The 21894-nt window shown below is 38.3% G+C and overlaps 1 protein-coding gene across 7 annotated transcripts in view; it reads left to right on the top strand.

The window, feature by feature from the left end:
* Window positions 1-1493: 1493 nt before the first annotated feature.
* FANCM (FA complementation group M) overlaps window positions 1494-21894 on the top strand; it is a 54890-nt gene continuing 34489 nt past the window's right edge. For 6 of the 7 annotated variants that reach the window (XM_060004619.1, XM_060004620.1, XM_060004621.2 and 3 more), the window contains exons 1-9: window positions 1494-2124; window positions 2693-2865; window positions 6181-6258; window positions 9569-9727; window positions 12599-12730; window positions 15510-15642; window positions 16280-16405; window positions 16917-17003; window positions 19544-19728. In XM_060004619.1, coding sequence (XP_059860602.1) covers window positions 1590-2124; window positions 2693-2865; window positions 6181-6258; window positions 9569-9727; window positions 12599-12730; window positions 15510-15642; window positions 16280-16405; window positions 16917-17003; window positions 19544-19728 — 1608 coding nt within the window. In that variant the 5' untranslated portion in view covers window positions 1494-1589. The remainder of the gene's footprint in view (window positions 2125-2692; window positions 2866-6180; window positions 6259-9568; window positions 9728-12598; window positions 12731-15509; window positions 15643-16279; window positions 16406-16916; window positions 17004-19543; window positions 19729-21894) is intronic. The other variant, XM_060004618.1, reaches the window with a different exon arrangement.

Raw genomic sequence — 21894 nt, 5'->3', positions numbered from 1 at the left:
TTTAAAGGAAACAAAAGCATTCAGACATCTAATCTCATTTTATCTAGTTCTAGCCTAAAGATTCACATCTGACTTGGCTCAGTCCTTGTCCATCAGAACAACCTATATTCCACCACTTTCCTTTTAAAACTCACACAAATTAAACTAAAATACAACCGGTTCCCTTCCCCCTCCCAAATACAAACATGATAAACAGCATGTCTAAAAGCAAGTCCAGACACTTGACCATATAAAACAATGTAAAGTGGCTACACGCAGGATGGCTCTTGCTGATGGTGGCGATGAGGGGGTGACATTATTAGTGGTCCAAACAACCTCGTGATGTGTGTGTACTTTTCCTCAATACACGAAGAAACAAATCTACAGAGGTTACTCGAGGTCGCCACTTTTAGAGGGGAGAAGCCGGGAATTGTATCCAAGTCTGAGGTAGAATGCTATCGCTAGAGTAGAATATCACCCCGACGCTTACTGCTCTATATCATTTATGAAGATGTAATGGTGGAGCATCAGGACGCCTTGCTTTTTTTCCCTTAGGATTTTCCAACGAATATCAGGACCATACCATTCACTTCTCTTTTAACAATACAAAATACTAAGATAATGGGGCTTCCCTGGTGGCGCAGTTGTTGAGAGTCCGCTGCCGATGCAGGGGACACGGGTTCGTTCCCCGGTCCGGGAAGATCCCACATGCCGCGGAGCGGCTGGGCCCATGAGCCATGGCCGCTGAGCCTGCGCGTCCGGAGCCTGTGCTCCGCAACGGGAAAGGCCCGCGTACCGCAAAAAAAAAAGATAATGCGTTGCCACTCCTGAAAAAGAGAACTGGCGTTTTGTTTTCTCAGCCTGGATAGAGAAATAAGACACGTTATTTAATTTTATCTAAACATGTTTGTTTTTCACCTCATCTTCCGATTTAAAAACATGGCCAACCACAAGGAATAAGGCAAGTTAGACTCTCAATAACATTAAGTTAAAAAAAAAATGGGTAGGGCTTCCTGGTGGCGCAGTGGTTGAGAGTCTGCCTGCCGATGCGGGGGACACGGGTTCGTGGTCCGGGAGGATCCCACGTGCCGCGGAGCGGCTGGGCCCGTGAGCCATGGCCCATGAGCCTGCGCGTCCGGAGATTGTGCTCCGCAAGGGAGAGGCCCCAACAGTGAGAGGTCCGCGTACCGCAAAAAAAAAAAAAAAAAAAAAAAAAAAAAATGGTTATCCATTGTTTCTGAACCTCAAGTTTATTTATTGTATCATTTTAAGAGGCATCAATTTCGCAATGATGCCCGGACACCTCGTCATTAGAAACGGAACCCAACTTTAGAGTCGATAAGAAATTGACAAGGGGACCAAATTTTCGGTGGCTCCATAACAACGCGCATGCGTCTCCTAGAGGGCCACGGTGTTTCCGGGAAGCCAGCCAATCACTTTCCCCACGCAAACTCAGTGGCGTCACTTTCCAACCGGATTAACAGGCCTTAACCCCGCCTTCTAGTTCTAGTGTTTTTTATGCGAAGATAACCGATGGGGTTTGGAACGGAGGCAGTTGAGCTGCAACAGCTGCTGGCGTCTGAGAGAAGCCTTCGGTGGTCTTCGGCCTAATGAGCAGGCGGCAAAGAACGCTTTTTCAGACGTGGGGCTCAAGAGTCTCCCGATCCACTGGGGCTCCGAGTTGCAGCTCTGGAACTGAGCGGCCTCAGAGCCCTGGCATCTCCGGGGCGAGTTTTCCTGCAGCGGCACAGGCAGCAGAGGCGGCGGAGGCGGCAGAGGCTCAGCCCGAGTCGGACGATGATGTGTTGCTGGTCGCGGTGTACGAAGCAGAGCGGCAGCTGAGTCTAGAGAATGGCGGGTTCTGCACCTCAGCGGGCGCCCTGTGGATTTACCCTACTAATTGCCCGGTGCGGGACTACCAGCTGCACATCGCCAGGACCGCTCTGTTCTGCAACACGCTGGTGTGTCTGCCTACCGGCTTGGGAAAGACCTTCATTGCCGCCGTAGTCATGTACAATTTCTACCGCTGGTTCCCCTCCGGCAAGATTGTCTTCATGGCCCCCACGAAACCTTTGGTGACACAGCAGATCGAGGCTTGCTACCGGGTGATGGGTATCCCGCAGTCCCACATGGCCGAAATGACAGGTATCTTAGAAACAGTGGGCTAATTTGAAATTAAGAGCTGGGACCCAGGGAAAAGTATGCGTTCTGGGAAATAGCGTTAAAGGAATTCCTGACCCGTGTGGAATAGTCCCCAGATCACAATATGCTTATTTTACGTCTTCTCCCTTGAAACATCATCTACTTGTAGCAAGTCCAGCTCTAATGAATAGGGTTGCTTTATTCAATCTTCAGAGAATTCCTGTATCTTGTCAAAGAATTTTGAAGTGATTATGTGGGTATACCCCATCGGTAAGTGAACATGAGTTTCTTCCGCAGAAGGATTTCCCAGTTGAAGAATTTTGTTCTCTTCAAATATTATGTCATTTTGTAGGAATTCTTTAATGGCAGTCTAGTCGTGGTTTTCGGTAAAAGCCAGCATTGACATTTGGACCACAACAAATCTTTAAAATGCATTCCCATGATTTGTCTAATTATCATCTTGAAAGCACATTACCAAAGCAGGAATGCATTCTGAAAATAGGCCAGGTTATTTATATTTTACAGATAACAGTCGGGAGTTTAGAATGTACAATGTCACTTTTATTTACAGGATCTACTCAAGCTTTCACCAGGAAGGAAATATGGGGCAGTAAAAGAGTCCATTTTCTTACACCTCAAGTCATGGTAAATGATCTTTCTAGAGGAGCTTGCCCTGCTGCTGAAATAAAGTGTCTAGTTATTGATGAAGCTCATAAAGCTCTTGGAAATTATGCTTATTGCCAGGTAATTTTGTTAAAAAGTATTTTATAGTGTAAATATATTGATGAAGAGCATTTTGGGGAATAATTATTAATGATGGAAGTTACTGATGGTATTATTATGAAAAGCCTTATATCTATTATCTCAACAGATGGTGATAAATACTTTCCTTCATCCATTCAAATCAGTCTCTGCTGTTGTTTGTTTTTTAAATTTAAACAAGACTATTAGTGTCAGATGTAGATGATGAGAGTCTCGTTGAGGCAGTGATCCACTACCATATAGTGGTAGGTAGTTAAAACAATAATAGGTGGTGATACTAGGGAGAGGGTATAGAGTAAGAGTAGAGGGAAAGTTTATTTCATTTAGTGCAAAGAGATGAATTTCACTGCCAGTTTGTGATTTTATTAAGCAGTTTCCTTGGGGACTTTTAAGTATTATTATATCTCTATTATTTTCTTGAGAATTGTTATCTAGAGTTGATCTCAGTCAGGAAATGGATATATTTTTCCAAGTTAAATTAATATCCAGTGTGTTAAAGTTTCTGCTTGAAAGGATCATTTTAAAAATTTTGTTCTAACTCTGTGGAATTCATTTTGTACATTTAGCTTACATTTAGCAACTTTTTTTTTTTTTTCTTTTGGCTGTGCTGCACGCCTTGCAGGATCTCAGTTCCCCGACCAGGGATTGAAGCCAGGCCATGGCAGTGAAAGCCCAGAATTCTAACCACTAGGCACCAGAGAACTCCCCTTAGCAACTTTATTTTCAAAAAATTTCTACACATTAGGTGATTTTTTTTTTAAACTACAAGGCTATGCTTTCACTGAGCACAATGAGACATGACTGACTTCTTTAATATATAAATAGCACTAAGAATTTATACTACACTGAATATTCCAGATACAGTTTCCAACAGGCACACAGCTTGTTGAAGAATGTAGCTTCCTGGGTTACAAACACAACACCACTTCTATAAAATGCTTGAGAATCCCTCCTGGAAAAAAAGTAATGTATCAGGGAGATTTTTTCTTGTATCAGTTTTTAATTAGGACAATTGTTCTTAAGTCTCCATTAAGTATAATGTTCTGTTTTTTTTTTGACGGTACCTCATGGCTTGTGGTTTGTGGGATCTTAGTGCCCTGACCAGGGATTAAACCTGGGCCCTTGGCAGTGAAAGCGCAGAGTCCTAACCACTGGACTGCCAGGGAATTCCCTATAATGTTCTATCTTTAAATGTATTCTGTATCATGTTTTAAAAAACTGCATAAATAATATTTTTTGAGTATTGATCAATATTCAGTTTGAGTCTCATTGAATTCATCTTTGACATGGGTTGAAATCAGAGCAGTTTTAAGATAATCTAGTTTTAGTACCATTTGCAGTAGCAAGACATGGAAACAACCCAAATGTGCATCAACAGATGTTTGGATTAAAAAGATGTGGCGTATGTGTGTGTATATATATATATATATATATATATATATGACACACACACACACACACACACACACACACAGGAATATTAACCATAAAAAAGAGTGAAATATTGTCATTTGCCACTCAGTGAAATAAATCAAACAGAGAAGTACAAATACTATATGATATCACTTATATGTGGAATCTAAAAAGATAATACAAATGAATGTATATACAAAACAGAAACAGACTCACAGACATAGAGCACAAACTTGTAGTTACCAAAGGGGAGAGGAAAGGGTGGAGGGACAAATTAGGGTATGGGATTAACAGATACAAACAACTATATGTAAAATAGATAAGCAACAACGATTTACTGTACAGCACTGGGAATTATGCCCATTATCTTGTAATAATCTATAATATATAATATGCGAAAATACTGAATCACTATGCTGTATACCTGAAACTAAGACAGTATTGTAAATCAACTATACTTCAATTTAAAAAAAAATAATCTGCTTTTAGTTTCCTACCTCTAATGTGGAACTATGGGATAGTAAGAGCTGTTCCTGTGACTCAGTTTACTTAGGGGTCCTTTTTCCTTGTATTGGGGCATATGGGAATCTGGCAAATTATCCAGTATTGATTATACCAGAAGTGGGTGTTGAATTCAAACTGTAAAGCCTAGAGAGATGCTTTGGTGCCCCTTGGAAAATGTTTTAGGATTTAAAAGGGAATTTAGATTTTAAAAATTACCCCAAATTAGCCTTATTTTTTTATGAATAAACTTAATTTAAAAATTGTGAGCCTTCCACATGAAATCTAACTTCTTTAAAATCTTTCCTAAAACAAACTTTTTTCATTTCAAATCTAATTTCACATTTGTATTTAATTTTTTTAAATTGATTAATTATTTTTGGCTGTGTTGGGTCTTCATTGCTGCATGTGGGCTTTCTCTAGTTGTGGCGAGCAGGGGCTACTCTTCATTGTGGTGTGAGGGCTTCTCATTGCAGTGGCTTCTCTTGTTGCGGAGCACAAGGTGTGCGGGCTCTAGGTGTTGCGGGCTCTAGGTGTGCAGGCTTCAGTAATTGTGGCACGTGGGCTCAGTAGTTGTGGCTCGCAGGCTCTAGAGCACAGGCTCAGTAGTTGTGGCTCATGGGCTTAGTTGCTCCGCGGCATGAGGGATCTTCCCGCACCAGGGGTCGAGCCCGTGTTCCCTGCGTTGGCAGGCTGATTCTTAACCGCTGCGCCACCAGGAAAGTCCCTGTATTTAATTTTTTTTCTATTTTTGTGTTATGATTTATCTTAATCTGGCAAGTGTGCATATGGATATAGCTGTAAGCCTAGACTGTGGCCCAAGCAATGGAGAATAAACTTGATCTTTTTCTACCATTTGCTCTTGAATTAGCCCTTTGAATATTTTGATTTGCCTCAGTATAGGCCTTGATGTTGTAGCTTTATGTATAGAAGAAACCCTAAAGTGTTTTTTTATTTTTTTATTATTATTATTTATTTTGCGGTACGCGGGCCTCTCACTGTTGTGGCCTCTCCCGTTGCAGAGCACAGGCTCCGGACGCGCAGGCTCAGCGGCCATGGCTCATTGGCCCAGCCGCTCCGCGGCATGTGGGATCCTCCCGGACCGGGACACGAACCCGTGTCCCTTGCATCGGCAGACGGACTCTTAACCACTGTGCCACCAGGGAAGCCCCCTAAAGTATTTTTGATTGGGATAGAGTATAAACCTAAATCATTTGCTCTTCAGATAACATAACTAAAGATAGTTCCATCTGCTAGTCCATCAGTACTCTAAATAAGGAACAATGATAGTGGATCAGATATACTAGCTTGTTTAACAGAATCATTTTTATTTTTGTATTGTGCAGATGAAATTAAAGAATTGTTTTTTTTTTTTTTTTTAAGGTTGTAAGAGAACTAGTCAAATATACAAATCACTTTAGAATCTTGGCTCTTAGTGCCACACCAGGTAGTGATATAAAGGTAAGTAAAATTTATTAATGTTTAAGAAAATAAGAACTTTTGTATGTGACCAGATCAGTTTTCCATTCTAGTATTTAGTTTAACATCAGGAGTACAGCATTTCATATAAGATGCCTACCTTTTCTTCTGTGGTTGTAGGAGACTATCTACATTAGAGTCTTCAGACTTCAGTGTGCCAAAGAATCACCTAAAGCGGTTTTTTAAATTTTTACTGTTTTATTTTGAAATGACTTTAGACTTCCAGAAAATTTGCAAAAATTAAAGTCTGTATATCCTTCACTCAGCTTCCCCTAATGTTAACATATTACATAACCATAGTAAAATTATCAAAACCAGGAAATTAACATTGGTACAATACTAGTAACTGATCTGCAAATCTTATTTGACTATTGCCAGTTTTCCCACCAGGGTCCTTTTCTGCTCTGGGGTCCATTCTATGATCCCACATTGCATTTAGTTGTCACATCTCCTCAGTACCTTCCAGTCTGTGACAGTCCTCATTCTTTTCTTGTCTTCCATTACTTTGATGCTTTTGAAGAGTAGGTGCCAGTTATTTTGTAGAATATCCCTCAATTTGGGATTGTCTGATGTTTTCTTATGATTGGAGTGAGGTTCTGTATGCATTTTGGGCAAGAATACCCCAGAAGTGATGTTGTACCTTTCTTAGTGCATTGTATCTGAGAATACATGATGATTTGTCTTATTACTGGTGCTGTTAATTTTGACTTGGTTCAGATGATGACTTTCTGGTTTCTCTATTGTAAAACTACTGTTTTTCCCTTTTTACTTAAGTCTGTTGTGGGGGAGATACTATGAGACTATGTAAATATTCTGTTTTAGCATCCAATGATGGTTCTTGCTTGCAACAATTATTTCTGTGCTGTTTGCCGAATCATTATTTCCTCTTTCCCTCATTTCTTTTACATTTCAAAATTTGAATTCTTCTGTTGTGAAAAGCTGTCTTCTCTCCTCATTTATTTTATTTATTTATTTATTTATATTTGCTGTACGCGGGCCTCTCACTGTTGTGGCCTCTCCCGCTGCGGAGCACAGGCTCCGGACACGCAGGCTCAGCGGCCATGGCTCACGGGCCCAGCCGCTCCACGGCATGTGGGATCTTCCCGGACTGGGGCACGAACCCGTGTCCCCTGCATCGGCAGGTGGACTCTCAACCACTGCGCCACCAGGGAAGCCCCTCCTCATTTATTTTTAATTCAGGTCTTTACATCAATATGGACTAATGGATATATATATATATGGATATATATATATATTTTATTGGCTACAATCCAATACTATCATTAATAATTTTGATTATTCTAGATTGGGCCATTGAGAGTGCCTTGAAGATGGCTCCTGTGTCCTTTAGAATGCACTTTTGTTTGTTCGTGTTTGTTTTGAACACTTCCTAACTTACTGGCATCACAAGATATTTTATGATCATTTAGTGTTTTTCCAGTCCCTGCTGTGGAATCCACCATTTCTCTAGGGAGCTCAGAGGATGGTAAAAAGTTTTGAGCCCTATCCCATGCAGATTTTGAGCCTTATCCCATGACATTCTAATTTAGTAGCTCTGAATGGTCTTCTGTGTTAGGTTCTGGATAATTTCAAAGGTAGCTTTCAATTCTGCCAAGCCATAGACTTTTTTCCTTCTGTCCATAGCCTCGATTAGTTTTAGAAATTTCTATCGTATCATTTCTGCCCAACCTTTTTTAAACATGCTTGATTGTTTTTAATCATCAAGTCTCTGCTTAAATATCACCTCTTCAGAAAAATTCACTCTTAAGCTATGAAAAGTCAACTCTTCCTATCTTGTTATTTTCTTCTTAATATCTATCACAGTCTGTCATTCTTTTGCTTATTCATTTATTTGTTGTATTTTTGCTCCACTAAAATAGTACCTACATGAATGTAGGGATTATGTCTATCTTGGTTATGCCTCTATCACCAATTCAATACCTGTCATGTGGGAGTTACTCAAATATTTCTTGAATGAATGAATGATTAAAAATACTAAAGTCTGGGACTTCCCTGGCGGTCCAGTGGTTAAGACTCTGTGCTACCAACGCAGGGGGCACGGGTTCAATCCCTGGTCGGGGAACTAAGATCCCACATGCTGTGCGGCCAAAGGAAAAAAAAATACTGAAGTCTTAGTCAATTTTATAAAATGGTCATATATTTACTCTAGAGTTTGAATGTATGTGGACATTCAGTAACAATAGTGTACTACTGTATTAGGCATTATACTAGGTGTTGGGAATACAAAAGTGACTAAGATGTGATTCTTGCCCTAGAGTATTTTTTGTCTGAAACTAAGCCCATGAGGCTTTACTAGTTTTAAAAAAAAGAGTTCTTAATTTCTGGATATTTTCAGGATTCTTTCTTCATCCTTCCCTCCATCCATCCATCTCTCCCTTCCTTTCCTTTTTTTCATCACACCCAGTAGAACTGTGGTCTAATGGTACAGCAGTTGTTTATACCAACAGGTTTTTTGTTTTTTCTTAAATTCCCTATTTTTACAATTAAGTTCCTTTATAAGCTTTTGGTGAATGAAATTTAGCTCCAGAAATATATTCACAGCATATATATTGATTTAAATGGAAAATATTCCACTCATTTATTTATTTATTTATTTTTATTTTTGGCCACACCCGCAGCTTGTGGTGTCTTAGCTCCCTGCCAGGGATCAAACCCGCACCCTTGGCAATGAAAGTGTGGAGTCTTAAACCACTGGACTGCCAGGGAATTCCCTCCATTCATTTATTAATAATAGATTTAGTGTAGGACATATGCCCTCAGTTTCTTAACAAGTCAGTTTGTAAAGTATTTCCAAGGTACATTTGTATCCTTTAGTAGTAACAGGACTTCTCTGTTTTCCCCATAAAAAATCAGTGGAAAAAAGTATTTGCCAGGGAATCAGGAAATCTGGGTTTTAGTTCTGGCTCTAAAATTGACTGTTATATAATGTTTTGGGGATTTGGTTTGCTAATTTGAAACTTCTATTTTGTCTGAGTCTTTATAAATATTGACAAGATATAACACTACCATTGGAAAGCACAAAATACATTTGAGGAACTTGTTGGACATTTTATCTCTTGGATGCTTGGCATGCAAGAAAGATGTTTCAAAAGCATTTTCCCCTATTGTGCCACTCCTGATGTGCTATAATTTGTAGTTTTAAAAAATATTTAATGATATAAATTTCTAATTTTTTTTCAAAAACTTATTGCTATTTTATTTTTGTTAGTGGCAAACTAAAAAATTTAGTAAGTAATATAATATATAATCATACTTAATTGGTTTTCTGTAGGCTGTGCAACAGGTTATTACTAATCTACTAATTGGGCAGATAGAGATTCGTTCTGAAGATTCTCCAGATATTTTGCCATACTCTCATGAAAGACGAGTTGAAAAGCTTGTTGTTCCTCTTGGTGAAGAACTTGGAGCTATCCAAAAGGCATATATACAGGTAAGCCATTTTTATCATAATTCAGGGTTTTAATAAATGAACTGATAATGTAATTATTTTACTTAACAGAATCCGACTGTGAGAATGTATAGTTATAATCATTTATATAATTAATATGGTAAAAAATTCTTTGAAATGACAATTTTCAGTATGAGCGCCATGTTTTATATGTACTGGCAAACTATTAGTTAAAGAGGAAATACAAAATGATGGACCGTTTCTAAAGCCAATTTAGTTTTGTATTTTCTTAAGTAAACCTTTTAATTGCAGTATAACCAGCCCCCCCCAAACATATGAACAGCATAGTACATGTAAGTGTGCAGCACAGTAAATTTTCACATAGTGAACACACCCAAAACATGTATCCAGATTCAACCAGAACTTTCTTTGTAAGGAAATATATTTTCAATATATTCCTCCCTGATCCCTTGTACAGCAGTGTTTCTCAACTGGGGACTATCTTGCCCACTTGGTGGCATTTGGCAATGTCTTGACACATTATTGATTGATTGGTTGCGTTGGGTCTTCGTTGCTGCACGCGGGCTTTCTCTAGTTGCAGCGAGCGGGGGCCACTCTCCGTTGCGGTGCGTGGGCTTCTCATTGCAGTGGCTTCTCTTGTTGCGGAGCACGGGCTGTAGGCGTGCGGGCTTCAGCAGCTGTGGCTTGCGGGCTCTAGAGCGCAGGCTCAGTAGTTGTGGCACATGGGCTTAGTTGCTCCGTGGCATGTAGGATCTTCCCGGACCAGGGCACGAACCCGTGTCCCCTGCATCGGCAGGCGGACTCTCAACCACTGCGCCACCAGGGAAGCCCTAACTTTATTGATTTCTTTTAGAGTGCTTCTTTAGGCACATGTGGTCAGCAAAGCTGATCAGCAAAGCTAGAAGAGAAGAAAGATTGAAATGTACTAAAATAGATATATTTTAGGAAATAAAACTTAGGCAAATTACATGTTGCTGTAGTAGGTCTTCATCTGGAGGTCGCTTTTTACCTTCACTGTGGCATCAAGCTCACGACCTTTTGTCTTCTGTTTCCTCTGCCTGGAATGCTCTGTCTTTAGAACTTCTCAGGCTCGGCATACTTTATCATTCAGATGTCAAGTATTACCTCTTAAAATAAACCATCTTTGGTGGCATGAACACGTGGAGAACTGTGGGAGCCTGCATGCCCAGTTCTCCCCTGAGAGTGCCCTGCTGTCACCCATGCAGCAGTAGGCTCCGTTGCTTGCCCAACCCGGGCCACCGTCTCTCCTGCTGCTTGGTACCAGAGGCAGCCCTGGCCCAGAGCGGTCCATCCCCAGCCAGGAACCTTAGTGTGGGAAACTGGCTGCTTGGAGGTGGAAGGGCGCTGGCAAGGTCACAATCCAAGGGCCCGCTCCTCTGCATCCTGGGGCTGGATGACGGATGAGGCAGGGGGTGCCTGGGCAGAGCACAATTGCTGCTCCTCCCCCCACCCCCCAAAAAAAAGAAAGAAAGAAAGGAAGGGAGAGAGGAAGGAAGGAAGGAAAGAAAGAAAGAAACCCTTTTTGTCCACTTATATGATAGTGACCCCCTTCCCATCAAAGACTCTACAAAGCATTACTGTGTTTTAGGTTCTTAAATGCTTTATCATAATCAAAATTCTCTTATTTTCTTTGTTCACTTCTTTACTCCTTTCTTCCGTCTATTAAATGTAAACTTTAGGAAAATAGAAACTTCATTTGTCTCAGCCACAATATCCCCAGCATCAGGAACGATGTTTGATATGTAGTATATACTTAATGAATATATTTTTAAAAATATCTATTTATTTATTTATTTGGCTATGTCAAGTCTTAGTTGTGGCACGCAGGATCTTTGTTGTGGCATGCAAGATCTTTCATTATGGCACGTGGGCTTCTCTAGTTGCAGCGCGGGCTCTCTAGTTGTGGCACGCAGGCTCCAGAGCGTGTGGGCTCAGTAGTTGTGGCATGCAGACTTAGTTGCCCTGTGGCATGTGGGATCCTAGTTCCCCAACCAGGGATTGAACCCGCGTCCCCTGCATTGGAAGGCAGATTCTTAATCACTGGACCACCAGGGAAGTCGCTTAATGAATATTTTTGAGAGAATGGATCAGTGAATGAAATTAAATGTACTCAAGGAATTTTGATTTAGTCATCACTCTACAAATATTTGCCTATGTGCTAGACTTGTTCTAGGCATTGAAGATGCAACAGAGCAAAAAATCGAGGCCCTCCTTTCATTGTGCTTAGTTTGGAGGGAGAGGAGGAGAGTTAAGAAATAAACAGATAAACACATATGTTCGTTTTTTGTTTTTTTTTTTAAAATAAATTTATTTATTTTATTTTTGGCTGCATTGGGTCTTCATTGCTGTGCACGGGCTTTTTCTCTGGTTGCGGCAAGCAAGGGCTACTCTTCGTTGCAGTGCACCGGCTTCTCATTGTGGTGGCTTCTCTTGTTGCAGAGCACAGGCCCTAGGCCCATGGGCTCAGTAGTTGTGGCTCGCGGCTCTAGAGCGCAGGCTCAGTAGTTGTGGCACATGGGCTTAGTTGTTCCATGGCATGTGGGATCTTCCCAGACCAGGGCTTGAACCCATGTCCCCTGCATTGGCAGGCGGATTCTTAACTGTTGCGCCACCAGGAAAGCCCAACACATATGTTCTTGAATTATCACTGAATCTAATAATTGCTTGTGCTGACTCTCACATGGATTATCTGAGGATAATTGTCAAGCACTTTAAAACTTTATCATCTCTTCTGTGTTTACTTAAAAGTTCATTTTAAGACAAACTTTATTTAACGTATAATTTAATATATAAAACTATTTTAGTATGTGAGGAAATGTATTTGTAAAAGGATTTTAAAATAAACTTACTAAATTTCTTTGAAATTTGCAGATTTTGGAAGCACTTGCAAGTTCTTTGATTCGGAGGAATGTTTTGATGAGAAGGGATATTCCCAATCTAACAAAATACCAGATAATTCTGGCAAGAGATCAATTTAGGAAAAACCCATCTCCAAATATTGTGGTAGGTATTTTAAAATAAATTTTGCTGATAGACTACATTTTTACTTAGAACCAGGATGAAATGTAAATAATGATTATTTTTTGGTATATATTAGCTCATCAAGAATTCAGGGGTGGTTTATATAGTTTATAAAAACATGAAAAAGATCTAGCAGGAATACAGTTTAATGATGTGAATTAAGATAAATTTATCTTATAACTTTTAATTAAGAATTGGTCTTTTAGTTCACTTCTGTTTTGCAAAGTAAAAGGGTCATAAGAGGGTAGATTTTAACTAACTTTTAGACCCATAGCATTTAGTCTTAAATCTCCATACCATGAAGCAACCGACAAAGGATTAATCTCCAAAATTTACAAGCAGCTCATGCAGCTCAATAACAAGAAAACAAACAACCCAATCCAAAAATGGGCAGAAGACCTAAATAGACATTTCTCCAAAGAAGATATACAGACTGCCAACAAACACATGAAAGAATGCTCAACATCATTAATCATTAGAGAAATGCAAATCAAAACTACAATGAGATATCATCTCACACCAGTCAGAATGGCCATCATCAAAAAATCTAGAAACAATAAATGCTGGAGAGGGTGTGGAGAAAAGGGAACACTCTTGCACTGCTGGTGGGAATGTGAATTGGTTCAGCCACTATGGAGAACAGTATGGAGGTTCCTTAAAAAACTACAAATAGAACTACCATATGACCCAGCAATCCCACTACTGGGCATATACCCTGAGAAAATCAAAATTCAAAAAGAGTCATGTACCAAAATGTTCATTGCAGCTCTATTTACAATAGCCCGGAGATGGAAACAACCTAAGTGCCCGTCATCGGATGAATGGATAAAGAAGATGTGGCACATATATACAATGGAATATTACTCAGCCATAAAAAGAAACGAAATTGAGCTATTTGTAATGAGGTGGATAGACCTAGAGTCTGTCATACAGAGTGAAGTAAGTCAGAAAGAAAAAGACAAATACCGTATGCTAACACATATATATGGAATTTAAGAAAAAAATGTCATGAAGAACCTAGGGGTAAAGCAGGAATAAAGACGCAGACCTCTTAGAGAACGGACTTGAGGTTATGGGGAGGGGGAAGGGTGAGCTGTGACAGGGCGAGAGAGAGTCATGGGCATATACACAGTAACAAACGCAGTAAGGTAGATAGCTAGTGGGAAGCAGCCGCATGGCACAGGGATATTGGCTCGGTGCTTTGTGACAGCCTGGAGGGGTGGGATGGGGAGGGTGGGAGGGAGGGAGACACAACAGGGAAGACATATGGGAACATATGTTTATGTATGACTGATTCACTTTGTTATAAAGCAGAAACTAACACACCATTGTAAAGCAATTATACCCCAATAAAGATGTTAAAAAAAAAAAAAAAAATCTCCATACCGAGGTTGGATTAAGCATCACAGTAAGCTTTGTATTTTTAATCTTTATAGGAAAAAAATAGGTGGATAGGAACATATCCATCAAGTTAGGTCCAGAGTCAAAAGAGATGCTTACAAACATGAAAAGGCACTGAGTCATTCTTGGAACTGAGAGGGAATGCATGTGCAAAAGGACAGAGGCAATTGAATGAAGGTATAAAGGAGACAGTGAGAAAACCAATTTGCCTGAGGTAAAGGATTGAGGGAGTCAGATATGATCTAGGTTGTGACCCCCTGGGAGTGCTTTAAATGTTATACTAGAAATATGGACTTTATTCTATAGTATCTGGGAAACCACAAAGGGAATTTTCTGTGAAATTGCAGTGTATTATACTAGACTTTAATAAAATGTTTAAAGTTTCTGCTAGGAGTTAAAGGTTCATTAAAATTTTAAATCATAAATCTAAACCTGTTGAATTTGATCTCACTGATGAGAGTTTATGTTTTACAGAGACATTGTTTTACCCTTTTAGGTAATTAGCGTGCTATTTTAAGGCATTTATCACTATCCTGGAAACATTTAAAATGAGTGTAACTGATATTAATGCTACTAAAAATGTAAGGTATTAAATAATAGTCTGCATCTCTAATAAAGGAAAATAATTAAAATATATTCTCAATGGTCTTTTAAAGGTATTTTATTGTATAGATATACTGACTGTATGCTCCTACAAAAGGAATATATACTTTACTTTTCCTTGAGAGTAGTGGTTAAAAGCACAAGCACACTGGCCCAAATTTCCTAGGTTCAAATACTGGCTCTGCTACTTATCACCTACATGAGGTTCCACATATGTAAAATGGGCATAACAATAGTACCTACCTCCTAGGTGTTAAGATTAAATAAGTTTGTATAAGTAGTGTGCTTATAACGGTGTCTGGTGCTCCCTGTCAGATGTTACTGTGGCATGTATACCTGGTGTTAAATGTTAGTGTTAAACAGTTTGATTAAATATTTGTCCTGATGTCAGAAACATTTGTGAGGATAGGCCTGTATCTGTTTTATTTTCCCTTATATCCCAAATGTCTAGCTCAGTGCTCAGCAAATAGTAGGTGCTTATTAAATTGTTTTGAAAGACCAAATAAATCTATATACTGCTAATAATTTACCTGCAAAGAAAAACAGCATATGATAAATATCCCCCCGTTCATTTATTCTCTTTAAAATGTAAGTTTCATGTTGAATTAAATAAAGGGGCAGATTGTATATGGAAAGTACATTGACACCTTTCCATAGCAACATCTTAGGACATTCAGTAGAACCAATAAGTTCTGCATGGAACATGTATCTTCATTTCTTTCTCTGGGTAAATTTGATACATGCTTGTTTTTTCTAGGGACTGCAACAAGGCATAATCGAGGGAGAATTTGCTATTTGTATTAGTTTATATCATGGTTATGAATTATTGCAGCAAATGGGAATGAGATCATTATATTTCTTCCTTTGTGGAATTATGGATGGAACTAAAGGTAAATTATATGAAATTATTTTTAAAAGTGCTGACGTGTATTATTTTGGTTAACGATATGTATTGAGCCGTTTGGATTACTTAAGGTGCTTTATTTTAAAAAGCAGTGAAGGGGACTTCCTTGTGTGTCCAGTGGATTTCCTTGGTGGTCCTCCCCAATGCAGGGGGCCCGGGTTTGATCCCTGGTCAGGGAACTAGATCCCACATGCTGCAAGTAAGACCCAGCACAGCTTAATAAATAAATAAATAAAATAAAAAGCAGTGAAATAGTTATGTAACAAATTCTTTCTTTCTTTCTTTTTTCTTCCTTCCTTCCTTCCCTCCTTCCTTCCTTTCTTTTTCTTCTTCTTCTTTTTTTTCTTAAACTGTGGACATGTATTTCTCACAGTTCTGGAGGCTGGGAAGTCCAAGATCAAGGTGCCAGCCCATGTTTCTTTGCTTTTGATAAATTGCTGGAAGAAAAGAAGCCATTCATTAATACATATGTGAATGTGGAACTGGAAAAAGTTGCTGGTTTTTATTTTTAAATTTGAAAAACTTGCATTCATTGCTATAGTTTAATTTCTTTTAAATAAATGATACATTTGATTAGTTTTGCTATTAAATTTATTGGAAAAATATTTTCTTAATTTCTGAAGGAATGACTCGGGCAAAAAAAGAACTTAGCCGAAATGAGGACTTCATGAAACTCTATAATCATCTAGAGTGCATGTTTGCACATACACGTAGTAGTTCAGCAAGTGGCATTTCTGCTATCAAAAAAGGTCTGGTTGTTCTTTTAAATTTTTGTATTGTTTCCTCTTTATCAAGGTTAATTTTAAAATTATGCTCCATTGATCCACATGTCTATTTATATCTACTTATACTTCTGTAGCAATAGACCTGTTAAATGCTAAAAGATCTTATTCTTCAACTTAGGATAAATATATATTCAAGCAGTTCATAAACTTTAAATATATAATAGAAGTTAGTAGTAGTTGTTACTGGTAGTGAAAATTCTCAGAACTACCAAAAACTAATTTATAGCTTAACTAAATGTGAATTTTTCCCTTCTCCTTGCTGCTGATTCTCATTTGGAGTCTTTCTCAGAATGAAATTTTCATAAAAATTCAGTTTATTTTACAGTAAGGTTTGTGTGCTACCCAGATGCTACTTACTGTTTAAATAAAAAGAAATAAGTTTTAATGAATCCATTTGAAAGGGTAATTAAAATACATTAATGTAATCGAATATGGAAAAATACAGAAAAATTTTTTGTCTTTTGTTTTTTTACAGGAGATGAAGATAAAAAGTTCTGCTATAGTCATCCAAAATTAAAGAAATTAGAAGAAATTGTAGTTGAACACTTCAAGTCGTGGAATGGTAGGTCGTATTTAATAGACTCAAGGCAAGGCAAAGTTATTGAGAAAGCTAAAACTCTGACTCATTAGTTTGTGCTAACATTTCTTATGGAGAAGATGAGCTTTTAATTATTCTGGATAATGAATATAAAAAAGCTCTGAGAAATTTTGGGAGCGTAGGCACCAGGGGAATGGTGGAAATGTTAAGAATAGGGTATTATGTGAAAAAGAAAAGTCAACCTGGGGCAGTATAAGGGAAGCAGATAATAAAACAATGTATAATATAATGATAGGGAAAAGTAAGCTAGGTGAGAAAATAGAGAGTCATGAAGGAGGCTATTTTGTATATAGTTTTAGAGCAGACCTCTTTGTAGGGTGATGTTTGAGCTGTTACCTGATGGAAGTAAGGGAGCAAGCCTTGTGGATTTCTGTAGGAGGATCATTCCTGGCAGAGAGAATAGCAGATTCAAAGGCCCTGAGGCAGTAGGGTGCTTGGTAAGATTAAGGATCAGTAAACAAACCAATTTGGCTGGAGTAGTGTAATGAGGATGAGTGGTGTAGGCAGAGGTTGGAGAGACAGCCAGGGGCCAGGTCATGTAGGGTTTGTAGGCCATGTCAGGACTTTGGATTTTATTCTGTGTATGCTTGTGATTTGTGAAACTATTACAGAGGCATTCGGAGCAGCAGAGTGACGTGATCTGACTTATAATCACTCTCGTAGATGTTGGCCAATTAGGAGGCTATTGTAATAGTCTAAGATGATAACAGATGATGATAGTTTATACTAAGATAGTAGTACCAAGCAGCAAGGTGGTTCTGAGAAGTGGTTATAGATTCTAGATATATTTTGAAGTTGGAGCCAACAGCGTTTATTGATGGATTGGACATAGAGTATGAGAAAAAAAATCATTAGGAGTATATGTGTGTGTGTGTGTGTGTGTGTGTGTGTGTGTGTGTGTGTGTGTGTGTGTGTGTGTGTGTGTGTGTGTGTGTGTTTGCAGATGACTGTATGAACAAAGAGAAAACTAACAACATGATGAAGAAAGAGCAAATGTATTAGGATGCTTTTGAGACATCTAAGTTGAGATGTGTAGGCATTGGATAAGTGAATCTGGGTCTCAGAAGAATAGTCTGGGATATTTTTATCTATTTACATATATATAAATAAATTTTAGAGTTATCAGCATAAAGACAATATTAAAAGTTTCAAGAGTGAATGTGGTCATATCACCAGCAGTACAGTTTAGGGACAGAGGGCCGGGAATTAGTCCTGCAGAATACCAACATTTAGAGTTCAGAGGGGAAAATGCCACAAAGAAGATTGAGAAAGAAACCAGACAAGTGAATTATCAGAGATGCTGAGGGAAGAGACTATTTCAATAGGAAGGAGTGGATTGTGTTAAATACTACTGAGAGGTGTGGTCCGATGAACTAAAAAGCATCCACTGAGTTTGGCAATATAGAGTTATTGATGACTTTGGTAGAGCAGCTTTAATGGAATGAAGATAGAAAGGCAGGCTGCGGCCTGTTGAAGGAGGTAGGCTTTGCACTGAAAGTAGCTATTGGTCTGCAGTTGGTCAGATGTAGAGTCTTGATGCTATGCTGATTCAAAGGAGGTTTATCTGGAATAATTTTCCTTGCAACAGCAGCTGCTTCTTTTTCCTTATGTATTATACATTAACTTTATTAAGTCATTTAATTCATAAGGTTGTTATGAAGACTAAATGAATTCATAATATAAAATGCTTAGTGTAGTCTCTGGCACACACATGATGATTAACATAATATAAATCATGTTTAAGAAAGAAGGATTGTCAAAGACCCATGCAAGGTTAAAAAACAAAAGAAAGCAAATAACAAAAAACTCCACACAACTTGCAATTATTAACCAGTTGCTATATGCAAGTCTACATACTTTATATTTACTGTTTCATTTAATCATCACCTCAATCCATTTTAGATATTAAGAAACTAAAGTTTAAAGAGACTAAATGACTACCATGGTCACATATCACCCAGAGACTAAGTGGTCCAGCCTCAAAATCATGTTTTTATTTATGCATTCTACTCCTCCCAAGCACAGAGACACTGGGAGCAGCTTTGTGATTGACTGTTGGGTATATTCTGCAGTTTCCTTGGAGAATTTGAACATATCAATAATTTGGAGACAGAATACCATGGCCTGGATTAAGACAGTGCCTTTAGTGAGCAGAAAGGAAAGGGAAGATATACAAAATCAGTGAGAGCTCTGCAGTCCTGTGCTTCTGATTTAGAAGGTAAAGGGGAATAACAGGCGTCATGCATGAATTGAAGGACTGGTCAAAAGGTAACTTTTATTTGGTTTAGGTTTTTATTTTATGACAGCCAATGAGAGATAAGGAGCCAGTTTTATTAAGATTACTAGAAAAGGTAGGAGGAAAACCAGCAAAGATTTAAGATGCTTAAATTATTTTTTTGAAAGAATTGTCACTCACTAGTATATAGTTTCAGGTTTGTCTTTTGAATTAGTTCTCATCTAAATGCTTTTATAAAAGTTGTAATTAAAGTATTTTTGTTATATAGCTCAAAAGACATCTGACAAGAAATGTGACGAGACCAGAGTTATGATCTTCTCTTCATTTCGAGATAGTGTTCAAGAAATTGCAGAAATGCTTTTACAGCATCAGCCAATTATTAGAGTAATGACTTTTGTTGGCCATGCCTCAGGGAAAAGCATGAAGGGTTTTACCCAGAAGGAGCAACTGGAGGTAATTATTTTTGGAAATGATGAATATAAAAATAAAATTGATTAGCTTTGCACTTACGCCTTTTTTTGTTTTAACTCACTGGTCAGTTGGCTACATCTTAAAGATAATTTTGTAGTAAATGTATAAATAAAACTAGGCATATTTTGAAAGACCAAAAAAAGTGGGTTTTTTTGGATTTTGAAATTTTTTTAAAAAGTATAATGGTTAAGCAGAAAGGCTCTGGATTCATATTATGTAGGTTGGAATCCTGGTTCTTCCACTTATAAGTTTCTTTACTTCCTGTGCCTCAGTTTTCCTTATCTGTAAACATACCCTGTAGAGCTATTGTAAGCATTAAGTGAAATCGTACTGTAGAGCCTTCAAGAAGTGTTTACTATTTATTTATCTTAAGTCACTTTAGTTATTTATTCCAAACAAATAATAAGCTTACACTTTTTTCTGTTATCTAAAAATCTTAACTTAAAAATATGGTCAGAGGAAACCATGGTGGTATTTAAGGTAGCTGTATGCTCTGAATATTCATCATAAATTTTTGAGTGCTATGATGTTTTGGGGGATATTTTAGACTATAGATTTTTTTTTGCGGTACGTGGGCCTCTCACTGTTGTGGCCTCTCCCGTTGCGGAGCACAGGCTCCGGACGCGCAGGCCCATCGGCCATGGCTCACGGGCCTAGCCTCTCTGCTGCATGTGGGATCTTCCCGGACCGGGGTACGAACCCGTGTCCCCTGCATTGGCAGGCGGACTCTCAACCACTGCGCCACCAGGGAAGCCCTAGACTATATATAGATTTTTATAAACTGTATACAGGTTTTTTCAGGTTAGCTATAGGTCTACACTTGAGTAGGTATGTCTTTAATGTCTAATTCATTTTGAAAGATCCTTTCTTGATTCTGTCAACATTAATAGATGAGGACTCCTATTATTAAATACTTCTTATACCAGTCCCCACTGTACTCAAAAGAGTCTGTTTAAGCAAACTGGATCTGGTGGAGAGAATCTAGGAGGTTTTCCTGAGTCTGAATGTAACACTTTTCCCTATCTCGAGTCTAATAAGTACTCTAAAGGGTTCAGGCATCTAGTGGATGATTATTACTAACGTTAATAATCACGTTAGTGATTAGTAATATCTGTGTGAAAAATGAAGTGAATTTCTACCTAGGAGGTCAAGCATTTTGAAATACCCATAGTCCCCAACCTGGTCTCTGGCCAACTTCATTATTACCCAGAGTCATATTTCCTGGGTTTGTCAGGTATCGTAAGAAACCTTATAGATTTTATTCACTTTGTCTTTTATTCACTTTTATCAATAATATTTTTATGTAGGCCAGGGTAATAATCCTTTTTATTACTCCTATACATAATTGCTTTCATAACAGGAGTTTTATTCTGAAATAAGCTTTCAAGCAGATAGTTGTAATTGAATTATTCATTTATCTAGAAACAAGTGATGAAGTCACAGAGGAAGTTGGGGGCCAGATTCTTTAGGACCTTACATTTCCATTTTAATGACTTTGGCTTTTACTCTGAATAAAGTGAGAAGAAGACCTTGGAGAATTTGGAGCAGAGGAAGGTCATGTCCTGATTGATATTTTAAAAGAATCACACTGGCTGCTGTCTTAAGAATAAACTATAGGGGCTAAGGGTGGAAATAGGAAGACCAATTGGAAGACTTATTAGAATAATTCAAGCTAAAGATGATGGTGGCTTGGACTAGGGTGGTAGCAGGTTGTGAGAAATGATTGGATTCTGGATATATTTTGAAGGTCAAGCTGACAGGACTTATTGACAAATTAGAGTGGGATATGAGATAAAAGAGTGTGAAGGCTGACTCCAAGGTTTTTGGCCTGAGCAACTGAAAAGAGTGGCTATTAACTAAGGTGGATAAGACTGCAGGAAAGGCAGGTTTTGTAGAGAATATTAGCTTGGTTTTGGACAAATTAACTTTGGCATGCCTATGAGATTAGTGGTTTTCAAACTGTCAAAACTGATGGAGGACCAGTTTATTTCCATTCAATACATCACAGATACCTTTGAACATTACTACAAAAATGAATTACTAGAAAAATAAGCTTAATGAAAAACAAAGTTCACGTCTAAATTTTTTTTTAGAGTCAACAGATGGGGAATACTCTGTCAAGTTTCTAAACTCTTACTCAAAGTTTTT

Source organism: Delphinus delphis, chromosome 2 (genome assembly GCF_949987515.2).
Source record: "Delphinus delphis chromosome 2, mDelDel1.2, whole genome shotgun sequence".
Classification (NCBI taxonomy): domain Eukaryota; kingdom Metazoa; phylum Chordata; class Mammalia; order Artiodactyla; family Delphinidae; genus Delphinus; species Delphinus delphis.
The sequence above is the reverse complement of the archived record's forward strand: the minus strand, read 5'-3'. Positions and strand labels throughout refer to the sequence as shown.